This window comes from Callorhinus ursinus, unplaced genomic scaffold, assembly GCF_003265705.2.
Source record: "Callorhinus ursinus isolate GAN/ISIS: 27379988/994484 unplaced genomic scaffold, GSC_fseal_2.0 scaffold24, whole genome shotgun sequence".
NCBI classification, from domain to species: Eukaryota; Metazoa; Chordata; class Mammalia; order Carnivora; family Otariidae; genus Callorhinus; species Callorhinus ursinus.
Window position 1 is genome coordinate 3,704,352 of NW_027397086.1, and position 18,545 is coordinate 3,722,896.

An 18,545-nucleotide genomic window follows, 5' to 3' on the forward strand; every position below is an offset into this window, starting at 1 on the left:
AAAAAAAGGCGGGGGGATAATAGCAACTAATGTGGTAAGGCCTTTGAGGAAGGCCTCATGGAAGACTTACGATAACCTCATGAGCTAGATTCTTCTCTCTCCCTTGATCCCTTTCTCAAGATGAGTAAACGGAGGTTCAAAAGGGTTCAAGGATTTGCTCAAGATCCTAATACAAGTGGCCAAGCTGAGACCCAAGGCCAGGGCTTCTGACTCTGGGTCTCTGTACCCCTTGGTTGCCTGTGAGTCTCCCAGATTTGGACCAGAAACACTGACGAGTTTTCTCATTGCTGGGCTGGTCCACACTACCGTGCACGTGCGCTCTCACGCGCTCTCCCTCTCTGCTGCTTTATTCCTTTTCCTCCTGGTTTTTTCTTTCTTCAGTTTCCTTAAAATAATCTCTCCTCCTTAGAGCATCCAAGTGGATTCAAATGCTCAGATCTGCCAGGTCTTAGAAGTTGCCTATTTCGTTCTGCTCAACCCAAAGATGTGCCTCCCCTCCCCTTCCCCTTTTCCCTAGATAAGAATCTAGCTCATGAGGTTATTGTAAGTCTTCCTGTGAGAACCACAGGGAAACAGGAAGAGCTGTACTCTTCCCCTGACTGCCTCCAACAGTCCATAGGTAACAGAAGAATCAGATCAGAAAGGTCTTGGGGAAGGAGGATCAGAAACAAAGAGCAAATTGTGAAGGGGGGGATGCCCCCCCCCAACAGCCGCATACTGGTCCTGCTGGTTTGCTGGGTGAAGTGTGCCTTTTTGGTCGGTGGAGCCTGTGGGTGGTCTGAATGTGACCACACTGTTCTGGAGCATCCCCCGGTCAGGAGACCGCCTTCCTCTCTCCCACAATGCTTACCACTGCAATGGAAGCAGCTTTTCCTCTGAGGTCTGCCCTGTACCTTCCAGGGCCTTGAGTCCCTCAAACACTTCTGCACACTAAGCCCAAAGCAGCTAAGTGGCTGAAAGTCTCAGGTCCTAGGAGGACAGAGATGGGACCAAGTGCCTCTAACCTCTCCAGTTCATCCACCTTCAGACTCAGCTGCTTATTTTCCTTCTGGGAAGCCTGATGTTTCTCTCTTGCCATCTCCAGCTTGTCCCCCTGATGTTCAATCTAAAATGACAGGAACACAGACCTGTTTATGAAGGAACTTCCCGGTGCAGCCCTCCCTTCCCCCTAGGACCTGTCATCCACACCCAGGAGAGGGGCATGCAGCCCTCAGCAGGCATCCAAGTCTCAACGCACAACCTGGAGGACAAAGGAGAGGAGGGGCAGGTTAGGCCCGACTCCCAGGAAGGCTTTCCCCACACGAAGAGAAGCCAGGTTTGATCCCGATGACCCACGGTGATGCTTTCTTGATCAGCAGAAGCCACTCAATGGGATCCGGGGCAGACATGAGAGGGCGGAAGCAGATGGTGGGTTTAGCGGGCCCACACGACGTGCCACGGCGCTTTACCAGTTACATTGTTGGCACCGCTGATTTCATTCTCCCACTGAATGGGGACAGGTGCTCGCAAGGCAACAGGAAACCTAGCAAGTCTTTCGGGCTGGCGAGTTTGAGAGGTTATCCAGAGGGCTGCTGTATGCAGAAGCCTCAGATATCAGGCTCAAAAGGCCCTCAGAAAGCTCAGGTTCAAGAGAGGGTAGGCAACTTAAGAGGACTGAGAACATGGGCTTGGGAAGCAGATGGAGCTGGCTGGGTTCCAAACCCTGTTCACTAAGTATCAGCTCTGTGACCTCAGGAAATTATGCCCCTATGCCTTGGGCTGCCTTCTGGAAAATGGGGGAAAATAGTATCTACATCTTAACGTTCCTGGGAGAATTACGGGAGATAATACTGGGGCACAAAGTCTGTGCTCAAGAAACGACAGCTACTTTTATTATTTCAAGGTAGCAGGTCAGGAGAAGGGAAGGGCCTCACCCAAGGTCCCACTGCAAAGGAGAGGCACATAGTTTCTTACACTACAGGCAGGATTCCAGTAACCCAGAGGCAGACTGCTTCTGGGAGGAAGGGAGCCCTCTCTGGGGTCAGAACCTCAGGCAATGGAGCTAAGAGTAGGGAAAGGCAGCTAAAGCAAGAGAAAGCTGGGAAAGAGCACTCGGAGGGCTGGGTGTCTCCCCAGGGGCCGAGCACAGCCGCAGAGCGGTAGAGACTTGGAGCACCGGGGGGCGGGCAACACAGGACAGTGACGGCTCCCATAACTACAATCACTTTGTGCAAACACAAGGCATTTGGCACACCAGACTTTTATTTCACAGCACTGATGATAGCTCACTCCTTTCAGAAAGCGGCAGCCAAGAAAAAGGAAGTGGTCCTCCCTTGGGGGGGGTGTGCAGCTCATCTTGGTAAGCGGGACCCTGCTCGCGCCAGTTCGTGGGACCCTTTCTGCCAGTCCCTTACCCGGCTGCGCAGGTCTGATATGATGGCTGTGAGGTCAATGTTCTTCCTCTCATAGCCCTGCAGCTGGTCTTGGCACTCCGCCAGCTTAGCCTCTGTGATCTTGAGGATGTCGGGCAGCTGCTGCAGGTCAGCCAGCTGGGACTGGAACTGCCTACGGGCCTGGAGTGGGAGAGAAAAGCCCACCATTGGGAAGGGCCCTGCCGCTGGTGGGGCCAGGCGGAGTCCTTTGGAGTTAGGGCAGGGCCACCCTCAGTCCCCGGAAGAGGGTCCTGTGAGAACCACAGGCAGGAATGTGGCCTGCCCTCCCCACAGGCCACTGAGGGTTGTCCAGCTGTTTTCTGAGGGACACACTTGACCCCAAATGGCCCTTGAGCCTGCCACTCCTTTAGTCATTGAATAACAATGGCAATCACACAGCAAACACCAGGCCCCAAGCCCCATGCTAAGGGCTCTCTCAATTAATTCATACAACGACCTATAAAGTGGGGGCTGCTGTCCCAATACAAGGGCTCTCAGGATGATAGGAGCAAAGTCATTTCCCTAAGGTTGCTCAGCTAGAAACTGACAGAGCAAGGATTAAGGTCCAGTCTAACTCCAATGCCCCTAGGAAGGCAATCCTAACGCTACAGGTCAGAAGAGAAGGTCAGAGCTCTCTGATTCAGTCCATCCCTGTGTTAACAAGGAGGTTGAGGGCTGGATGGGGCAAGGAGTTGCCCAAGGCTATGTAACATTAGTGGCTGGGCCTGGACTCAGCCCTTCTCCTAGGTTAATATTAAGATGATCCCTTTATCTCTAGAATAAGGCTCTCTGGGGAAAAGGGGAAGGGGGAGGGGAGGCACATCTTTAGGTTGAGCAGAACGAAACAGGCAACTTCTAAGACCTGGCAGATCTGAGCATTTGAATCCACTTGGATGCTCTAAGGAGGAGAGATTATTTTAAGGAAACTGAAGAAAGAAAAAACTAGGAGGAAAAGGAATAAAGCAGCAGAGAGGGAGAGCGCGTGAGAGCGCACGTGCACGGTAGTGTGGACCAGCCCAGCAATGAGAAAACTCGTCAGTGTTTCTGGTCCAAATCTGGGAGACTCACAGACAACCAAGGGGGACAGACATGGGATTGGGTGGCGGAAGAAGGCAAGGAAGGGGCACGGTACCGCTTCAATCTCTTTGTTCATCTCATCTTTAAGGATCTTGTTCTCTTTGTCACAGCGTTCCAGCTGGGCGGCCACTTCATCAGCCTCCAGTCTGGTCTTCATCACCTGGGGGTCAGCAGAGCATTGGGCAGAGTTTCGGTGAAAAACACCTTTACAGCCCACCCTTCCTGGGAGAGGTCAACGTCCCGGGCAGCCGCCTACCTGACTCTTATAGTTGTCAATCATCCCTTCATAGTTCTTAACTGATGCCTTCAGCTGCTGCACCTCGATGTGCGCCTGATTGAGCTTGTCCTCCATCGGGGCGAAGCTAGCCTGGAAGGGGCGGCTCGTGAGTAACCCACAGGAAGGCTCCCAGAGCAGGCGGCCATCCCACCCTCGCCTCTCACTCCGAGGGGCCAGCCAAGGGAAACCCCACCTACTCAAACCCACACTAGCAGTTTTCCTCAGACAGGTGCCAGGGCAACTCAAGTGAGTAAAGAGTTGGCCCTGGAACAAGGAATGGAGGGCTTAGGGCCACCAACCTCCCACACAATCGAAAATGCACCTATAACTTTTGACTCCCTCAGAACTTAACTACTAACAACCTACTGTTGACCAGAAGCCTTACCAATAACATATAGAGTCGATTAACACGTATTTTGTATGCTATATGTATTATATACTGTACTTTTACAATAAAGTAAGCTAAAGCAAAGAAAATGTTAGGGAAATCATAAAAAAATACATTTACAGTACTAAACTGTATTTATAAAAAAAAATCCACATATAAGTGGACTCACACCATTCAAACCCGTGTGTCAAGGGTCAACTGTAGGTGCAAATAAGCAACTCTTATGCTTTCTTGTCCTTACTACAAAAGCAATACATAATCATTAAAGAAAATGGAGGTAATAAAAAAAAAAAAAAAAAAAAAAAATGGAGGTAAGGGGCACCTGGGTGGCTCAGTTGTTAAGCGTCTGCCTTCAGCTCAGGTCATGATCCCAGGGTCCTGGGATCGAGCCTCGAATCAGGCTTCCTGCTCAGTGGAAAGCCTGCTTCTCCCTCTCCCCCTGCTTGTGTTCCCTCTCTCGCTGTGTCTCTCTCTGTCAAATAAATAAATAAAATCTTTTTTAAAAAAAGAAAGAAAAAAAAAAGAAAATGGAGGTAACACCAAGGAAAACCAATCTGATGCCTTGCTTTATGGCTATCTGTCTGTAGCTGAGTTAGATACTTTATTTTTTTTTCCAACAGGAACAGGATTATATTGTATTTACCGCTTTGCAACATGCTTTTGCAAGTAACAATTACCTTACCTACTTCTCAAGTCAACAAATGTCCTCCTACAACTTAAATGTTCACCTTAGTAGATAGGACAAAAGAAATCATGGTATCTCAATAAAACAATCTGCAGTCATTTGAAAGAGATAAAGCTAAAAAAAAGAAACCGAACCAAACTAAAACAATAACCCGACCTAAGAAGATATCCATGAGATATGGGTGAATGAGAAAAGCAAGCTGCAGAACAATAGGTGTGTGTGTGTTTGAATATCTATATTAGTATTGGGGGAAAAAACCTGGAAAAATATGTATCCACAGTTCACAAAGAACATCACTTCTATATCACATTTCTGTTATGTTTTAAACTTTTCCTGGAGAACATCATCTAAGACAATATACTTCTACAAACATCATTTTGAATGGCCACACTGTATTACTCACCACAGACACCCATAATGTAACTAATCCCCTAACCACTTGTTAGAGGTGGAGGCTGCCTTTCATTTCCCAGCAACCTCACTGCAACAAATGAGGGGCTGCCCCTCCCGCCAGAAATGGCTCCAGTGAGGACTGACAATACCAAGGGTCCCCCAGGAGACACGGAGCAACTGTTACCTCTCCCATACCCTTGATGGCAGTGTAACTTTGTATAACTGCCTTATTCTATGGCAACATCTACCAAAGCTGAATTTATGCTCACCATCTAATGACCTGCAATTCTACCTCAAAGTATTTAACTTATAAAAATACCCCAAATAGGTGCATCCAAAGATGCATGAAGATACTGTACAAGTCAAATGTCCATTAAGAGGAGAGATAAATGTAGCATGGTGTGATCCTACAGCCACAGACTGGACAGCACGGACCTTGAGACCTGCCACACAGCATGGATCATTTACAGACAGAACGCTGAATGAAAGCCAGGCACGGAATTCAAAAACAGGCAAGCTGATCTGTGCTGACTGAAGAAGTCAGGAGGACAGTCACCTTTGCACAGGTGTTTGTAAGTGGGTGAGGTCACTGGGATGCTAGTAAGGTTTAGATAAGGGTGGATGATGGGATAAAACGTGTTCACTTTATGATGAAGTCTAGAATGGTGTACCTTTCCATATGTCATACTTAAATAAAGCAGTAAAAAAAATAAACCTAGGGGTGCTGGGCTGGCTCAGTCGGTAGAGCATGTGACTCTTGAGCTCGGGGTTGTGAGTTCAAGTCCCACATTGGGTGTAGAAATTACTTAAAAATAATTTTTTTGAAGATTTTATTTATTTGACAGAGACAGAGAGAGAGAGAGAGACAACATAAGCAGGGGGAGTGGCACGCAGAGGGAGAAGCAGGCTCCCCGCCGAGCAGGGAGCCCAATGTGGGGGCTCGATCCCAGGACCCTGGGATCCTGACCTGAGCCGAAGGCAGAGGCTTAACTGACTGAGCCACCCAGGCACCCCTTAAAAATAAAATCTTTAAAAAAATAAACAAACCTAGACTTGACTGTCCAGATCAGTTAAAATGATCCGACCTGGCTCTGAAACATGAACCTTGACTCAGTGCCTCTGCCTCAACTGTGCTGAGAGGGTGTAGAGCAAGTGGTCAAGAGCTGGAGCTCCAGAACGAGACTGGCTTCAAATCTTAACGCCAACACTTCCGGGGCAAAATCTTGGCAACAAACGTGACCCCTCTCTAAGTCTGTGTCCTTATTCTGTAAAGTAGAGACAACTACTCACTATCGGGAGGTTGGGAGGTTAGGGAGAATAGATGCACATCAAGGGGCAGCAGCCCCCAGGAGTCACTGTTCACCTCTAGTCGGGCGTGTTTTTTTTTTTCTTAAAGATTTTATTTATTTATTTGAGACAGAATGAGAGAGAGAGAGAGAGAGCACATGAGAGGGGGAGGGTCAGAGGGAGAAGCAGACTCTCTGGCGAGCAGGGGGCCCGATGCGGGACTCGATCCAGGGACTCCAGGATCATGACCTGAGCAGAAGGCAGTCGCTTAACCAACTGAGCCACCCAGGCGCCCTCTAGTCGGGTGTGTTGCACGCACACGGGCTGGGTGTTCATGTTAAGTGTCTCACACACATTACCACATTCTCATGAGAGCCTGCTTTCCTCCAAGAAACCACAGTGACAAAGGATAAACCGTCTAGCCTAGGGCCCGTAGCTAGTGAAAGGCGGTCAGAACTTGATCCAGGCCTTTCTTTTTTTTTTTTTTTAAATTTCATTTACTCAAGAGGGAGGAGAAGCAGACTCCCCGCTGAGCAGAGAGCCTGATGTGGGGCTCGATCCCAGGACCCCAAGATCATGACCTGAGCTGAAGGCAGACTCCTAACTGGCTGAACCACGCAGGCGCCCCGAATCCAGGCCTTTCTGACTCCAGCACATGCCCTCCTAATCATGTTGCTGCCTCAGGCCCTCTGAAGACCCCTGAGTCATTTCTGGGGGCCATCTGGAGTGCCCCATCAGGGGCCCTGCTGCCCTACACCCACTGTGCGGGCCCGCTCTCCCTGCAGACCTTCAGCCTCTCGTTCTCTAGCTTGAACGCGGAATACTCGGCCGTCTGCCGGTGCAACCTCTCCACCAGGCTGTCCCGATCTTCCCGCATCTTCTCCTCCAACGTTTGCTGTTGGTTTACGAGATCTGTCACCCGGCTGAAAGGTCGCAGACAGAAAGCAGACAAAGAGAAGCCTTACATGGGTTCTGAGAAGCCAGGTCTGTGTGGAGTGGGGCCAAGTGTTCCTCCCCAGGGCCACCTCTTGGTGCCCTGTCTGCTCCCCACTCTCCACTCCACTGCCCCGCTCTGCCCTGGCGCATTCCCACATACCCCCCCTTCTCTTCTATCAGCCTTTAGATTTGTCTCCCATACCCCCCCTTCCAGAAGCCTTCTGTGTTCTGATCCTCCCATGAGGCCAAGACACGCCCTGAAGACAAGAACCAGAGACGGGGTCCCTTCCCAACTCTCCATGGCCCCCCTTGGATCTTTTAGCCCAGCAGGTCTTCAAGTTAGGACAGAACTCCCAGGCTGTGTAGTCAGGGACACCCCCAGACATCCCTCTTCCTTCTTCACACGTGTGAATCTTCCCCTCGCACAGGCGGGAATGCAGTGAATGCATACAGCACAAAGGGAAAGACGTCATGCGCTCACGTGCCCTCACCCTCTTCCCCTCCCCCCGTCACTCAGCAGGGCTGTAGTCCAGCAACAGAGACCACGGCCCCACAGCAGCATTCTGGCTCGCAGATGCTTATCTTGACCACAGGCCCGAAACAGAACCTTGACAGTGTGTGCTCTCAGGAATGATCAGTTACAGTTCATTCAGCAAATACGTGCTAAGCACGGAGTAGGCCCAAGCAAACACATCATGTTGGTTTAGCCTGCAAATTCCTCCTCACCCTTAGAAACCCAGTTGAGACTTCCCTCCTCAGAGCCTCTCTTCCCCGACCCCTCTCCTCTGTACCATGTATCCTCCTACCCTCATTATCGGTTTCCTCCTACCAGACCGAGAACCCTGGGAAGGTTGCACCTGGCCGAGGGCCCAACACATAGCAGGTTCTCCGAATGTTTGCTAAATTGAGTTGAATCCAGCAAAAGACACTTCCTCAGCTAGCAACCCTGTGACCGGTCCAGAACCCTGGGAGTCCGGGTCTCTGTAGCCTGGTGTTTTCTACTAGAGCATAGGGTTAACTCCACGAGGGCAGGGAATGCATCTGTCTTGTCTCTGTGGTGACCCTAAAGGCCAGCACCCAGCCTGGTAGAGAGCAGATGCTCAATAAATATTTTTTCAGATGAATGAATACATGATTATAGGTGACACTGAGAACGTCTGAATGGTCACTGGTCCCCAGTGGCGAGAAAGGTGTGAGTTCAGTCCCCTACCACTTGAGACCACTTTTGCCCCCTACTCTGACCTACCAACTGCTGGGCCAAACAGCTGCTATCACCAGGCAGACAACAGAGAGGAGAAAGGGCCATTTCCAGCAGCTCCCAGCCCTCTGTGAGCAGAGAAGCCGGGCCCCTCCACAGTGCAGCCCCTGATGGGCGAGACCACACAGCAGCCATGAGGGCGCTGGGCCCCACCTCACGTTGCCAGGCCCCTTCCACCTGTGCACCCGCTTCCCTCCATCAGCCCACACGCCCTCTCCTAACACACGTACTCATTCAGGACAATAATTTCCAGCTCGAGGTCTCCTTTGTCTTTCACAACTTGATTGTAGCGGCTCCTCCATGATTCCAGAGTGGATAAAGCTTCAGCAACATAAAGATCCTGGGAACATGGGACAACAGGGCCCGTCAGCCCTGAGGTGACAGCGCTGAGGCCGAGGGAGCTGGGTGCTGGGCTCACCCTGGACGGTTCCTCACCCCCACAGTCCCTTTCCAGACAACACCAAGGGTGACCGAACCCAGCTGTAGCTTCTAGATTTCCAGCAATCACACATGCGCTTTACGTGCACATCCTTCCTTAACCAACATTCCCACGCACCATATTGACGCAGGCTCAACTGTCCCCTCCAGCATCTCCAGCCAGCCGCCCACCCTGCTTTCACCCTTTTACCCCTTTACTCACCCTCCCCTCCCCCCAGCACAGTCACCCTTTCCACCATCAGCATCCCTCTGATCACAGCCTAGCCAGCCGCAGGCCTCCACCCCCAGCCGCCCTCAGGGAAGGCCCGCCACCTTATCAGCAAGTTGCACGTGCAGCTGCTCAGCATACTCCTCACTCTTCTCAGCTCGTTCCTTCTGGGCTCGGATGGCCTTCTTTAAGGTTTCTTTGTCTCGGTCTCCCTTTTGCTTTAATTCCTTCAACTGCTCCATGATGGCCTCCACTTCTGCCTTGTGCTGGTTCCCACTGCGCTCCAGGTTCTGGGAGGGGAGGGCCAAAAGCAGGTGGGGGGGGTTGGAGAGAGACAAGAGTGAAGGGGAGAGAGGGGAACGGGGACCAACAGAAAGAAGGGGTGAGGAACAGGGAGAGAGAAAATGGGTCACCAACTGTGTGGGGGCTCAGGGCTCTCCAAATGCAGGCCAGGGACAGGGGCCGTTCCCAGCACCCCATGGCACCTCTCCAGATCGCTGAACCCACTGGGTCTGAACGTTAGGACAGAACTCTCTTCTCGAATTCTTCCTTCAACTCCGGGTAATGTGGTCTGAAGTATCTCTCAGTCACTCAGGAGAGCTGTGACCTCAGAGGGAGGTCCCTGGCTCGCTTTGGCAAGCGGCATTTGAGACCACCCCCTCCCCGGGGGGGGGGTTACAGGACCCAAGGGCCTAAGGGATTAAGTGATTGGCTCTGGGTCAAGGCACCAAACCCGGTCACTGCAGGGAAGGGCACTCAGGGTGAGCCCAGCAACCAGCTCCCTCGGCCTCAGTGCTGTCACCTCAGGGCTGACGGGCCCTGTTGTCCCATGTTCCCAGGGTCCACTGCTCTTGCCACTGTCCCACAGTATCTCTGAAGCAGAAGGGCACTGGCAGCAAGCACCCCATAAACCGTCGGGGCAAAGCCTTCCTGAATGCAGCTCACTGCCTTGGGACTGCCACGCTCCGGCCCTCCGCCCCACTGCAGTGCCGGCAGGTACCTTGATCTGCATGCACAGACGACTGTTCTCTGCCTCTTTGCACCGGAGCTGTGCCTGCAAATGCCCACGCATGGACTCCATGGATTTAGAAAGCTCGGACGCTGTCTTTGCTTGAGCCTTTGGAGAGATGGAGAAAGTGACAGAGCCAGCATGTGAACACATGTTTCCAGTTCCAGTGCCCACTCTACATACGAAGCTCTACTAGCTCGTAAGGAGAAACAACTGTCAGGGATGGTACCTTCTCACATTGTATTTCCTGCAGTAGCTCTTCTACCTCCTTGTCTTTGTCTTGCAGGAGTAACAGCAGGCGCTAGAGAGAACACACACGGTCATGAACTCCCGGGGAAGGGCAAAGGGGCGGGGCCGGGGGGGGGGGGGGGGGAACGACAGCCACTCCTATGAGTGCTTGGCCACCAGGGCCCAAGGTCCAGAATACACCAGACCATGTCACAGAGATCCTGGCCGGAAGCACCCAACATCTGTGTTAAATATTTAAGACAAAAGACATGTATTGATCTTGCAATTTAAAATCATGTGAGGGGCGCCTGGGTGGCTCAGTCGGTTAAGCGTCCGACTCTTGATTTCAGCTCAGGTCTTAATCTCAGGGTCGTGAGTTCAAGCCCCATGTTGGACTCCATGCCATTGCGCCTACTTAAAAAATAATAATAATTAAAAAATAAATAAATAGGGGTGCCTGGGTGACTCAGTCAGTTAAGTGTCTGACTCTTGCTTTCAGCTCAGGTCATGATCTCAGGGTTGTGAAACTGAGCCCCTCAGCAGGCTCCACACTCAGCGGGTGTCAGCTTCAAGATTCTCTCCCTCTGCCCCTCCTCCAACTCACACATGCGCTCTCACTCTCTCCAGTAAATAGATGTTAAAAATACATAAATAAAATAATGTTAGCTGTGGAAAACTGAAAAACAAAAAAAAATGCTAAAGAATCCCCATAAAAAAAAAAAAATCCCCGTAGACCCCCAGCCAAAAGAACCACTGTTAAAACACATTAAAAAGTCTCATGCGTACGTTGTTCCATACGTACAATCCCACCACATTTACCATAATGTGATTATATCTTCTACTTCTTTTCAAACAGCAGCTTAAAGTTTCAATTTACTGGTGTATCATGATTCGATTCCTAGCCTTTCAAGCTGGGGATACAGATTTAGGCATTATCCCCTTCATTGCCAAATCTCCCACTGTGGTATTTGGAGAGGCACTAAGGGCCAAGGGCCACACCTTGGGAAACATGGCCTCCATCTTCCTTCTCTCTTGGAGACTCATGTGGGCATTAATACCTCAAGTGCTCCAAAAGGTTTTGGAGTTAACCCAGTGAACTTTTTGTACAGGCCAGCCAGTCATTTCCCAATTTATCTGGCCTCGCATCACTCCCTTCTTTTGTTTCTGGCACCCATTAACATCGTGAGGAACTTAGGGTTCCATGAACAGACTTTGGAGTGTGCTGCCTTAGGAGAGATTCCTAGAATTGGAATTGCTGAGTCAAAAAGTCTGAACCTTTTGATGGCTTTTAATCCATAATACAAATAAGGCAATTCAAGTAACAGACTCTGATGGTTAATAAATCCAGCAGCAGCGGCAATATCCCTCATGTTGTGTTCAGCATGGTGGTTCAAGCCCCCAAGTGACCAACTAGACAAACCGAGTGGAGCAGGCAGGATAGGGGACATCAGCCCATCTCATAGATCATGAAATTAAAACCCAAAGAAATGTCAGAGCGAGGCGCCAGCGCGGCGGCATTGGGCCAGCCCCTCTGCGCACTGTCGCCTGTAAGCCATTAGAGCCGGCAGGGGGCGCTGTGTTACCGCTTTCTCTGAGTCCGCCTCCGCCAGCCGTTTGAGTAGTGCTCCTTGTTGCTCCATCAGCTTTTCCGAATCCTTCAAGGAAAGGCACAGCGAGAGCCAAGTGGTTAAGCAATGAACCCAGATGTCTACATCCCTTCTGGATTCTCTTCCTTTTCCAAAATTTGTATTTCCAATTATAAGAGTCATACATAAATTGCAATCTCATTATAAAATATTCAGTGAACCAGTAATGCTAAAGTCCCCTCATCCACCTCCAAACCCCATTCCACTGTTTAGTTTAATGAATGTCCTGCCCACCCTTTCTCTATGCATTTATATATAGCTACACCTAGAGATACAGTATCTTTTAGGGGCTGGGGGGGGAGGGATCTATGGGTGGTTTTACCAAAATGGTAACATATTATATTTTTGTGCTACTTGATTTTTAAATTTTTTTTAAAAGATTTTATTTATTTACTTGTGAGAAAGAGCGAGCACAAGCAGGGTGAAGGGCAGAGGGAGAAGCAGACTCCCCACCGAGTGGGGAGCCTGACGCAGGGCTCGGTCAGGACCATGTTAAAGGCAGATGTTCAATCAACTAAGCCACCCAGGCGCCCCAACTACTTGATTTTTTTTCTTAAGTTTTTTTTTTTTAAGATTTTATTTATTTATTTGACAGAGAGAGAGAGCACAAGTAGGCAGAGCAGCAGGCAGAGGGAGACGGAGAAGCAGGCTCTCTGCTGAGCAGGGAGCCCGATGCGGGACTCAATGCCAGGACCCCAGGACCAATGACCTGAGCCGAAGGCAGATGCTTAACCGGCTGAGCCACCCAGGCACCCCCGGACTACTTGATTTTTTAAAAACAGCTTAATTGAGAAGCACCTGGCTGACTCAGGGGGGGTGGAGTGAATGACTCTTGAGATTACTTAAAAATTAAAAAAAACTTTGGGGCGCCTGGGTGGCTCAGTCGTTAAGCGTCTGCCTTCAGCTTGGGTCATGGTCCCGGGGTCCTGGGATCGAGCCCTGCATCGGGCTCCCTGCTCAGCAGGAAGCCTGCTTCTCCCTCTCCCACTCCCACTCCCCCTGCTTGTGTTCCTGCTCTTGCTCTCTGTCAAATAAATAAATAAAATCTTAAAAAAAAAATGAATGAATGAATATAATCTTTAAAAAACAAAAACAAACAAACAAACAAACCGGCCCGCCTGGGTGGCTCAGTCACTAAGCGTCTGCCTTCAGCTCAGGTCATGATCCCAGGGCCCTGGGATCGGGCCCTGCATCGGGCTCCCTGCTCAGCAGGAAGCCTGCTTCTCCCTCTCCCTCTGCCTCTCTCCCTGCTTGTGTTCCCTCTCTCACTGTGTCTCTGTCAAACAAATAAATAAAATCTTTAAAAACAAACAAACAGGGATGCCTGGGTGGCTCAGTCGTTAAGCAGCTGACTTCGGCTCGGGTCATGGTCCTGGGGTCCTGGGATCGAGCCCTCCATCGGGCTCCTTGCAGGGAGCCTGCTTTTCCCTCTGCCGGCTGCTCCCCCTGCTTGTTCTCTCTTTCTCTCTCTCTCTGACAAAAAAATAAATAAAACCTTAAAAAAAAAAACAACTTTATTGAGATGAAAATTCAGATACCATCACAAGTCACCCATTTAAAATGCACAACTCAATGGTTCTTGGCATATTGCATTATTAATTTAATTGTGGTTAAACATTCATAACATAAACCTTGCCAGGGGCACCTGGGTGGCTCAGTCGTTAAGCAACTGCCTTCGGCTCAGGTCATGATCCCAGGGTCCTGGGATTGAGCCCCACACTGGGCTCCCTGCTCAGCGGGGAGTCTGCCTCTCCCTCTGCTCCTCCCCCCCCAACTTGTGCTTGCATGTTCTCTCTCTCAAATAAATAAAATCTTAAAAAACAAAACATAAACCTTGCCATTTTTACCATTTTTAAGTGTAAAATTCAGTGGCATATAGTACGTTCACAACGTTCTGCAACCATAACTACTTGCTAATTCCAGAACATTTTCATCATCCCACAGGAAAGCTTGTACCTGTTGAAGTAATCTCTTTGTCCCCCTCCCCCAGCCCCCAGCAACCACTAATCTGCCTTTTCTCTAGCATGCCACTACATTTTTAACCTCTCCCCACGCATAGCCTCTGGGCAACGGGGCTATTCATCATCAGGTTGCACAACAGCAAACATTGTAGCAACGCAGGGTGCTGGGCTGGGCCCGGACAAGTGTCTTTATAGGGTTGATACCAAGAGGAGGAATGACTGAGCCAGGTTTGTGAGCTGAAATGACCTACAAAATGCCTGCACGGATGTGCATGGCCACAAGCAGGACAGGAGGGCCCTGGGCAGCAGGCCAGTCTTTGCCAGCAAGACTCCTGCTGTTTTAGCTTGCATTTTTCTAACTAGTCATATGTTTATCAGCCACTGAGTTCCCTCTTCCCCTAACTGCTGCTCCCCTTGCCCATCTTCCCAACAGGCTGTGTCTGTGAACCTTCTGTATTCTTCCCTAGAGGGGGGCTCGCCCTCCCTTTTCCTCTCAGGCTCACAGGTTCCCTTCACAAGCCAGGACAAGACGGGGAGCAGTGAGAAGCCAGCATCGTGGTTTCCAGCAACAGGGAGGCAAACACAGGATGAAAGCTTAGGCCTGATGGGGCTCCCACTGCCCTTTATGCCATGTCTTCTGAGCTTCCAAGGGGACACCACACAAATTTAACACAGTCTCACCAAATCCCCCATTCTAAGGAGCCACGTACTACCACCACCCCCATTTTTAAGAAGAGGAGATCGAGGCCGCGAGAAGTGAGGTGAGCTGCGTGAGATCACACAGCTGGAAATGGCAGAGCTGGGCCCTAAGCCAACTGACCCCACTGAGTGTCCCTAGCAAGCACCGAGATGAGGGGTCTGTCCCAAGTGCCACACGGGCAGGAGGAAATGAGAACCTGGACTGAACATGGAGCACCTGCTGTGGGTGGGAGTCCAAAGTGGCTGACCCTTCATCTCCAATGGGAGATTCTAGGATTCCAGGACAGTAGAAGCTAAGGGGTCAAAAGGGAAAAAACTGGGTAGAAGAGGTTTTGGGGGGCCACGGTCCCAGGACAAACAGCAGCAGCACCTACCACCTACCACACACCAAACACCTATTGGGTGCTAAGCAGTATGACACTCCCTCATCCATGTCCTCACATGACGCCATGTGGAAGATGCTACTCCCATTTTACAGGTGGGAAAACTGAGACCCAGAGAGGTTAAAAATTGCCCACCCAAGAACACCGAGCCAGACATTACACAGGTGTTAGTGATTTTAAGAGGGTAATTTAGCTGTAACTAATAAAACTGATAGAAATATATTCTAGAAACTCTTGGGTATACCAGGATAGTGTACATGAATACCCAAAATAACACTGCTTGTAATAGCAAACTGAAAATATGTTTCCATCCACAGAAGAGAGGTAGTCATTGCGGTAGTCATTAAAATGGAACATAGCGGTGAAAATTAACTACCTTAGGCCTCAGGGATAAAAGTGGATGAATCTCAAAAATACTGAGTGGGGGCGCCTGGGTGACTCAGTCAGTTAAGCGTCTGATTCTTGGTTTTGGCTCAGGTCATGATCTCAGGGTCCTGGGATTGAGCCCTGCGTTGGGCTCCCTGCTCAGTAGGGAGTCTGCTTCTCCCTCTCCCTCTGTGCTCTCCCTCTCTCTCTCAAATAAATAATAAATAAATAAATAAATTCTTTTAAAAAACATTCAATAGGGGCGTCTGGGTGGCTCAGTTGGTTAAGCGACTGCCTTTGGCTCAGGTCATGATCCTGGAGTCCTGGGATCGAGTCCCACGCTGGGCTCCCTGCTCAGCAGGGAGTCTGCTTCTCCCTCTGACCCTCCCCCCCATGCTCTCTCTCTCTCTCTCTCATGCTGTCTCTCAAATAAATAAATAATTAATTTAAAAAAGAACATTAAATAAATAAAAAATATTAAACTGACAAGAACAGATACTACACTTGAATTTAGCCAAAAAGCCGAGACGCAATTAAATAAAAATATGAAATACTAATTTTTTAAAAATCTAAACAAGAAGTTGACAATGCTAAAAAACAAAAAACAAAAAACAAAACACCATACTACAGTCTCTCTTTGGTTTGAGCCCAACAGGGAGACAGCTACTTATACCGTTGGTCTTTCCAGAATCATTTGCTAACACAGAATATCATCAGGAACCCATCTTCTAAGAAAACAAAGCGCTACCCTACAGTTGGCATCTGCCGGCCCCGAGCCATCCTCTGTTTAACCAAGGGCCAGGCATGCCCCTGACGCCTCAGCTCCTTCATGCGCCACCAGCTCCAGCTTCAACAATGAAGGCAGCATCCTCTGCCGGGTGACCAGCACTTCACGGGAAGACTGGTCACGTCTTTCTACGGCCCTCTCAGGTCGGGCGCGGAGGGTACCTTTCTGTCACGAGGAACGGAGGCTCAGAGCACACAGGCCTGCAGAGGCCAGGAGCTCACCTCTTTGCTGTGCTGTTCCCTCAGCAGGTCTCGGAGGGTGCGGTTGGTCTCTTCAAATGTGCTCAGCTTCTGCAGGAGAAGTTCCTTCTGCCTCGTTAGGGTGTTGATGTCCGTGCAGGTCATTTGTTTCTCCTGGAAGATAGCAGGCGGTCTTACAAGGTACACGGGGAGAAGGGAGGAGGCGGCCGAGGCAGGCCCCTCTTAAGGGGTGCTGGTGCCAGGAAGCCCAGTAAGAAGCCCTTGGCTGTGTACAGGACCACAGGGGTCAAAGGCAGGCTTCCCGGAGGAGAGGAACCTGGAAGGATAGGGGCGGGAGCTGAGTCAGCTGAGAGCAACAAGTGGGGAGAAGGGCTGGGGAGCTCAGGGTAGGCAAGTGAAGTTAGGGCAGGCTTCCTGGAGGAAGAGGAGGAGGGCGACACCTGGTGGCCGATACTCGCAGGAATCAAACTGTGACACTTGGCAGGAATCAGACTTAGGCCTTGACCCACTGTGATCCCAGGAGACCCATGATGAGGTCTCCTCAGAGACCCTGGCCACCAGAGGTCATCCTCGAGGATCAGGCCCTGGAAGTGAAAGTGGGGGTGGGGGCTGAGGAGTTAAGTGTGCACTCCCCTGGCCTGGAGATGTCATAAAGTCAGCCTGATGACTGCGTAAAGACCCCTCCCCAGCTTGCAACTTGCCTGCCTCTGGGCCCAGTCCCAGGGCTGGGTGGTTCTGCCTGCCACCTACCGTCTTCAGCTTCCCGATAGTATCCTTCAAGGCCATGACTTGCTTGGCAGCAGCAGCCCCATCCATTTCAGCTTCTACCAGCTTGGACATGAGGCACTCCTTCTCCTGCTGGAGGTGTTTCTTCTGAAGCCTGGGGCCAGAAAGAATAGTGCTCTGTGAGCCCTCCCAGGCCCCGGCCCGCTCAGAGCTCTGAGGCTCGCCTCACAATGCCCTGCGAGGCTCATCTCCTGGTCAGGGAACAGTGAGAGAGGGGGAAGGAGGGCTCCTGGAAGGCCACCTGGGCACCAGAGCAGGGCCTTCATCTCAGGTGACATTATGCCATCCGTGGCCCTGCTTGCCTCTCAGCCACTAGCATCACCTCTGTCCCCAGCCTTCGCCACAGTCTCGTAACCACCACCTTCAAATCCACTTTTGAGCCGTCCATCGCACCCTTCACCCTGGAGCCACGTCTGGCCCCACCACTCCCCGCTTTGAAAACCTTTCCATGGCCCCTCAATGCAAACTCCTCAAAGCAACTGCTAAGAACAGCCCCTGCCAAGCTCCATGGCCGCCCTGCCCTCTGCCCACCCCTCTCCGCACTATGGCCCGCTTTCCCATTCCCAGTCGCAAACTCCTCCCTTGGGGCTTTCACTCGTGATCCCACATGCCTTCTTTCCCAGCACCTACTGCCTAGCTTCTACCCATCCTGCAGGGCTCTCCTTAAACGTCACTCGTTCCAGAAGCTTCCCTGCCCCCACTGCACCCTGTGGGGTCCTTGTCCTCCCTCACAGCGTGAACCGGTAACTAGCTTGTGGCTGGTGAACAGCCGTAAGCCTGGGTACACTGTGACCCGGGGACGGCGCCTGGGCCTGCCTCCGTCGCTTTCCGCTCCCAGGGCCTGTGGCGGCTGGGCAGGAGAGACATACTCGGGGGCAGGGCCACCTTACATGGTGAAGTCCTTCTCCTCCTTGATGCGCTCGATGTTGTGCCTCAGCACCGTGTTCTCATGCTCGGTCTCGGCCAGCTCGTGGGCCACCTCCTCCAGCTCCTCCTTGCGCTCCTCCAGGAACCTTTTGGCCATCTGGCGCTCACCCTTCTGCATCTTGACCTGTGCGGGAGCATGCAGGCAGGGGCCACTGAGGGGAGGCTCCTTCTCGGCCACATGGCTAGGCCCGTTGC

At 51.0% G+C, this 18,545-nt stretch overlaps 1 protein-coding gene and 1 non-coding gene across 20 annotated transcripts in view; both read right to left on the bottom strand.

Moving 5' to 3' along the window:
• Nucleotides 1-18,545, bottom strand: part of ODF2 (outer dense fiber of sperm tails 2) — a 33,998-nt gene that overhangs the window by 2,988 nt on the left and 12,465 nt on the right. For 17 of the 19 annotated variants that reach the window (XM_025888177.2, XM_073905664.1, XM_025888183.2 and 14 more), the window contains 13 exons: nt 18,314-18,474; nt 17,388-17,517; nt 16,659-16,790; nt 12,179-12,250; nt 10,597-10,668; nt 10,359-10,475; nt 9,463-9,648; nt 8,943-9,052; nt 7,306-7,441; nt 3,745-3,855; nt 3,544-3,648; nt 2,394-2,552; nt 1,005-1,105 (listed from right to left, as the gene is read on the bottom strand). In XM_025888177.2, the coding sequence (XP_025743962.2) occupies nt 1,005-1,105; nt 2,394-2,552; nt 3,544-3,648; nt 3,745-3,855; nt 7,306-7,441; nt 8,943-9,052; nt 9,463-9,648; nt 10,359-10,475; nt 10,597-10,668; nt 12,179-12,250; nt 16,659-16,790; nt 17,388-17,517; nt 18,314-18,474 (1,592 nt within the window). Of the gene's footprint in view, nt 1-1,004; nt 1,106-2,223; nt 2,553-3,543; nt 3,649-3,744; nt 3,856-7,305; nt 7,442-8,942; nt 9,053-9,462; nt 9,649-10,358; nt 10,476-10,596; nt 10,669-12,178; nt 12,251-16,658; nt 16,791-17,387; nt 17,518-18,313; nt 18,475-18,545 lie in introns of those variants that run through there. The other 2 variants (XM_073905668.1, XM_073905667.1) reach the window with 1 other exon arrangement.
• On the bottom strand, nt 15,991-16,184 carry LOC112836814 (U2 spliceosomal RNA). Its single transcript, XR_003211581.1, has one exon. It is a non-coding gene; the product is annotated as a U2 spliceosomal RNA (small nuclear RNA).